The sequence below is a fragment of the Furipterus horrens genome, unplaced genomic scaffold (genome assembly GCF_987537825.1).
Source record: "Furipterus horrens unplaced genomic scaffold, mFurHor1.1.pri manual_scaffold_13, whole genome shotgun sequence".
In the NCBI taxonomy this organism is placed as follows: Eukaryota; Metazoa; Chordata; class Mammalia; order Chiroptera; family Furipteridae; genus Furipterus; species Furipterus horrens.
In genome coordinates this window covers 7,097,684-7,103,683 of record NW_028327183.1, presented here as the reverse complement: position 1 = coordinate 7,103,683, position 6,000 = coordinate 7,097,684, and the positions used below count along the sequence as shown (strand labels likewise).

The 6,000-nt window shown below is 51.1% G+C and overlaps 1 protein-coding gene across 1 annotated transcript in view; it reads left to right on the top strand.

The window, feature by feature from the left end:
• Nucleotides 1–722: 722 nt before the first annotated feature.
• AMFR (autocrine motility factor receptor) overlaps nucleotides 723–6,000 on the top strand; it is a 28,522-nt gene continuing 23,244 nt past the window's right edge. The window contains exon 1 of the mRNA XM_090259545.1: nucleotides 723–1,072. Coding sequence (XP_090115671.1) covers nucleotides 806–1,072 — 267 coding nt within the window. The 5' untranslated portion in view covers nucleotides 723–805. The remainder of the gene's footprint in view (nucleotides 1,073–6,000) is intronic.

Here is a 6,000-nt window from a genome sequence, read left to right as displayed (position 1 = left end):
TGAACTTTATTCTTTTAGGCACTGAGACTTCGAAAGCGGCACCGTTTTACATTCCTACCTGGTGCACGAGGAAACATTTTTACTTTCTGCTAAATCGGGTTCGCTTTAGACTGCTCCAGGCTACTCATAAACAGAAACGTTGACGGTTTTTTATTGCGACCAGTTTAGGACTCGGTTAGCAGTCTTTGTTTGGGGGTTAGGACCTCTATCATAATTTCCTATTGTTCCCATCTGGGCCACCAGGGAAGCGGCTAGGCCCCCGGGGGTGCTCAGGGGTGACCTGCCTGAGAGGGGGTGAAAGGAAGTGAAGCGGCTGGACGCCTGGTGGCCCAGGTCCCCGCGTCCTGAGGACGAGCCACGCGGCCTGGGCCCGACCGCCCGACTCTGCCGGGGTGTGGGCTGAGTGACGCGCGTCGCCGGGCCCTAGGCGGGTGCCCGTCGGGTCCGCGGGGTGATGCTGGGCGCGGGCCCCGGGGCCTGCGGCCGCCGCCGTCCCCGGCCAGGCGGCGGCGCCACCGCTGGGGGCGGGGGCCGGAGGCCGCGCCCCAGCGCCCGTCCCGCCCGCACCCTGCTGGAGGCGGCGGCCCGCCCCGAGCCCGCCGAGGCTCTTCCGCGCCGGCAGGGGCAGCAGCGGGAGCGGCGCGAGCGGCCAGGAGCGGCTCAGCCCGGCGCGGCGGCGGTGGCGGCGGCAGCAGCGGCAGCAGCAGCAGCGACGCCGGAGCCCGCGGGCGCCGTTCGCGAGGCCGCCGCAGGGGCCCGGCCGCAGCGCGGGGAGGCCCGGGGGCCGGAGGCCGCCGCCGCCACCATGCCGCTGCTCTTCCTCGAGCGCTTCCCCTGGCCCAGCCTCCGCACCTACACGGGCCTCAGCGGCCTGGCCCTGCTCGGCGCCGTCATCAGCGTCTACCGCGCCCTCAGCCAGCCCGAGGCCGAGGCCGGGCCCGGGCCCGGCGAGCCGGAGCCCATAACGGCCCCGGGGCAGCCAGATCCGGCCGCGCTCGCCCGGCCGGGCGCCGGGGGACCCGGGCTCGGCGACGTGGCCCAGTACCTGCTCTCGGACAGCCTGTTCGTGTGGGTGAGCGAGGCCGCCCGGGCCGCCGCGGGGGAGCGGGCGGGGGGCCGCCGTGTCACCCATTGTCGGGGGCCGGGGGGCGGGGTCCGGGAGGGCCGCGCCGAGGGACGCGGGGAAGTATTGGGGTGGCGGGTGGGTGGGAAGGAGATCGGGGGTGTCGTGCGGAGGGGCGCCCCGAGGCCGAGGGCTGGAGGAAGGGGTCGGGGCGCGGGGCACGCGGCTGGGACTCGGGGGGCGGGGGGGTTAGGTGTGTTGGGGGGCGTAGGAGGTGGGGGTTTCTGAGGGACCTTGGGGGTGGAAACCGGAAGACCCCCATGAGCAGGGCCCCCCACAGGGAAGTGGGCTCGGTGAGTCAGTTACCGGCTCTTCCGTGGACTCGTGGGGCGACGTCGAGAGGCTTTTCGGAGCCGAGGGCCCGGGACTCGGCGGGCGGTGTCCGTGCGGAGGGGGGGCCGGGCCCGGCCGCGTTCAGGTGTTGAGTGCGGGGAGTGGGGCACGTTTTGGGGTGTGTGTGACACTCCTGCTCGGAGAGAGGCCGTCTCCCGCAACTTTTTTTGTTTTGTTTTTGGCCACTTGGTGTGTGATTGCCCTCTTCGGGTCACACAGACCTACCTTCCTTCCCTGTTGCTTTTACCTGATGATTCACGACGGTTTCCTTTGATGTCCGAACACAGCAAAACCTTGCGAGTCAAGGGGCGGGGCATCATTTCCACGCAGGATTTCTCCGTTTAGTGATGCACTTTAAGGCAAGGTTTCCAAAGACAGGCACCCTTGAGAAGCCGTAAACGCTGGGTTCGCTTATTACAAAAGATAATCTCAGGCTGGGCCGATGAGCAGTAATTTTGACCAGAGAACTTGGCCTCCGCCTCGGCCTTGAATGCCTCTTCTCTAAATCCCACCGTGATCAGACAGCTTGCTCCAGGATTTAAGGCTGCCACTTGGGTTTACCGGGGCGTCTTGGGTCTTGTCTGCACTTGCAAGTTCCCAGTTGGGGTTGAGAGAGAGCAGGCTGTAAATGACCAAGATGGATATTCCAGGTGTACTGATGGTACGCAGCTCACGTGTTCTAATGAATCCCGCTGTGCTTCATCGGGAAGCAGAGGGATTTGTGAACTCCTCGGGGCTGTGGATTAAGTCTCCTGGTTCCTTCTGATGAAGAGATAAGCAGAAGGCTGGGGGTGAAGCTCCATTCCTCCACTTCTGTGCAAAGCTGAACCCTGTGGAACCAAATCAAGGAGAACTCTGCTCTCCTCTCTTAACTTCACATCTGTTCTTGCATTGAGTCAGCAGGTGAACAAAGGGATGTGAAGAGCGCTTTTGCCAAATGTTAAGCTGATGGTTGATATATTTTAATGATTTTTTTTCCCCCATAGGAGGTACCCCACCCCCCACAAAACTCATGTTCAAATGTCAAGGTTAACACACCTCTTCATGAAACAATGCCTGCTGAGTTTATCTTTGTGTGAAAACTAGTACTTTTAAGAAATACGTTCTTTCATTCTTAGGGTTTCCAATAGCGGTCTTGCTCTTGCAAGTTTATCATTTCTTCAGGTTCATCATTTCTTCTTATCTGGTGATACACTCATCCTTTCTCAATTGATCTTCTTATTTATTTTCATTGTTTGTGGTTTTCATACCTTCATCTTGGCCTGCCTTGGTTTCTCAGGCCCTCCATGTGTGCTCTGTAAGTTTTCCTCCTCGCCCATCACCGTTTCTGCTTTGGTAGCTGAGGAGGAGTCAGAATCTCAGACTTCCTCCATGGAAGGGTAGATAGCCTTGGCCTTTTGTCAGAGTGGATCCTTTCTGGGCCCTGCCCAAAGACATTCAGATTCCATTTCTAAAAACCAAGCAAGACAAAACAAAAACGGATCCTTCTGTCAGTTTGCAAATCCTGCTAGCTGTTGTTTGACGATGGAGATCTCTAAAATGTGTCTTTGTAGTGCACAACATAGATCCATACAGGTCTGACGGCATCTCGGGAGGTTTTTGATTCATAAATTCAGTTAAAAACCTCTCTAATGTACTATTTGGGGTACTCTGGAGAGCATAGCTGTGAACATTTCCCCCCTGCCCTCAAAAGCAGTCCAAGGCCAAATTTAATAAGCCATTAAGGACATATAAAGAAAATAGGGTGGAGTTTGGAGGAAGGAGGGAAGGATGCCTGCAAGGTGGGATTTGAACCCAGCAAGCAGGGTGGGGCATTCCAGGTAGAGAAAACAGCCTGAGGTGGTGTATGGACCTCACATATAGAGACGTCCCTACACTGGGCTGGGCAATTACAGCTGCTTTCAGAGTGAGGTTGGGGAGGCGAACTGGAGACTCAGGAGGGAGGGGAAGCGACCCTGCTGTGGGAGGCAAAGGGAGAGGCCAGCAACTCCTCTGAGGATGTATTTCTGTTTTGTTTTTGTTTTTTTCTCCCTTTGGTATGGACTTCTAAAATTGTGAGCGGACATGGTAAAATGGAAAAATAGAAATATGAAACAAGTGTTAAGGTTCTGACTTATATGCACATCAAATAATTTTAAATAGAAGCTTCAAGGGAAAAAAAGTACCAGAAACCAAAATGGGTAAAAGTGAGCTGGCCATTTAGAGCAGATATTGGTGAACTGTGGCCGCCTGTTAGGCCCGGCCTGTTCTTATAGACAGTCTGTCAAATAATGGGGTTTTTATATTTTTAAAGGCAGCATATGTGACAGGGAGCATGTGGCCCCAAATATTCACTAACTGATAGCCCACCAGAGGAAAAGTTGCTGGCTCCTGCTTTATTTTATTTTATCTTATTTTTGACTCCTGCTTTAAAGAGTCCTTCTTCACTTAATTATACAACTTCAGAACTGAAAGTAATTTACTAGGTTTGAGTTTGTATGAGTTGAATATTCTAAAGAAAATTAGAGATAAGTGTTAGCGCCATAAAAATTAGGGCAGCTGAAGAAAAAGACTAAACTCATAAATAATAGGATATAAGCCTCAATTAACAACTTAAAAATACAGGAAGAATCTTCAGGTGTGGGGGAAGGAGGCTGCTCTTCGATCTCTGCCGGGTGTGCATTGCGCGCTCTGCATCCATAATCTCATTTCTTCCCCTCGTGGAAATGAGATTGCAACAAGGCCGAGTGTGCCTCTTTGCGTTTCATTGGCACTTTGTACTTGTCACTGGGCGCTTGTAGAGGGGTCCCTATATGGCAGGTGCCCTAAAGGGAGGAGACAGACAAATGGTGAGTGGGGGTACTGGAGTTGGCATTGGTGCTAAGCAGGAGGCTAAGAAATACCCTTATTCATCCTGGCCTTGCCGCAGTCCCTGGTGGTTGAACCACATTTCATCAGAAGCTCATAAACTTGCCCCTTGGTGGTCAGCATTTTATAGGATCAAAAATACTTCCAGGGTTAACACATTGATCAGTGTGACTGAGTCATTTGTTATCACCCTCTTCTTGTTTCCTCGCAGGCCCAACTATCTTGTAATTTAGTTTCTATTTTCTCAGGTAGAACAGTAGAACCTTTTTTGGGAGGGGACTTTTCTTTAGGGGCCTGGGAGGAAAGGCTTGTATGCCTGACTAAGTAGGGGTTCCTTGAATCTCCGTGTACAGTAGTCTGACCTGTTCTGTTATAGGCTGCCCAGGGACTTGTTTTTACTTTGTGTAGACTAATGAAAAATAATGGCATTTGGTGAGGTTCTAAAAAAAGTATTAGTTAAAGTTTTTTACGGTGTTACAGATAGGAGAAACTTCTCTTAATATAGTAGAAATACTGTGTGTTATAACATTAACTTGTGACTTAGGCCACCCCATTTTGGTTTGTCACTCATCAGTCTCCCATCAAATAATGAGACATATAATGTGGAATTCCAGAACTGGTCAGATTAGTGAATAGAGTCTAAACTTAAAAAAAAAAAAAAAAGCGTTCTTACGGTGCGAAGTTGAAAAGCACAAGAGTGATATAGAGTGAAAAGTACCATGTTTTTTGCACTGTAAGACGCACCTGACCATAAGACGCACCTAGGTTTAGAGGAGGAAAACAAGAAAAAAAATTTTCTGAACCAAATGGTGTACTAAAATACTTAATAAAATATAACAGAATAATATTTCAGCCATGCAAAGTGAACAGCGGTCAACAGCGGTATAAGAACCATCATCACTGTCATTAACAAATGACAAGAGACTTTAAGGTTCAAGTGCTCTTCTAGTTTTCTGGGAACCCCAGGTCAGGTAATACACATCACGGTCTGTGATGCAATATTTGCTCCATAAGACGCACAGACATCCCCTTCCCTTTTTTGGGGGGGAAAAAGTGCGTCTTATGGAGCGAAAAATACGGTATATCTCCCTGCTACCTGCTTCCCTCTGCAAGAAGTGGCCCTTACCAGCTTCTTGTAATTGGTGCTGATTAAGTGAAGACTAAGTAAGGCAACCCAGATTGGGTCAAAGCCTTGACACAGTTCACATCTACCTATCATACAGATGTGTACGTATACATATTTCTTTTTATAAGAAGTAGCACACTTTTCTTTTTTTTAAAGTGAACTAGTTATTTTGAAGGTTCCCTACAGCACTAGTAAGTGCAGAGCTGCTGAGTTAGTTTTCCTGGCTTCCTTGTGTCCCACTATTGAACTGGTCTCCCGCTTCTGCTTTATAATAGCAGAAAAACGGGCACTTGTTTTCCATTTTTCTGCTATTATAAGCAATGTTCCAGTGACCCCCCTATACTTACATTTACTTCTGCCTACAGGGAAGCATTAGTTAGCCGTATAGAACGGATAAATTGAGGTAGGACTTGTACTGTGGTCTACATGGATGGAAGGGTGGTTCAGGCCAGGCTTGCCGGAAGTGGGTCTCGTTGTGATTATTGGAGGTAAGAAGGTTTGTTCTGTTCCTGTGGATTTAAATCTGGGCTGAAATGTTGTTTCTGGAAGAATATCACTGGTGACCTAGTGG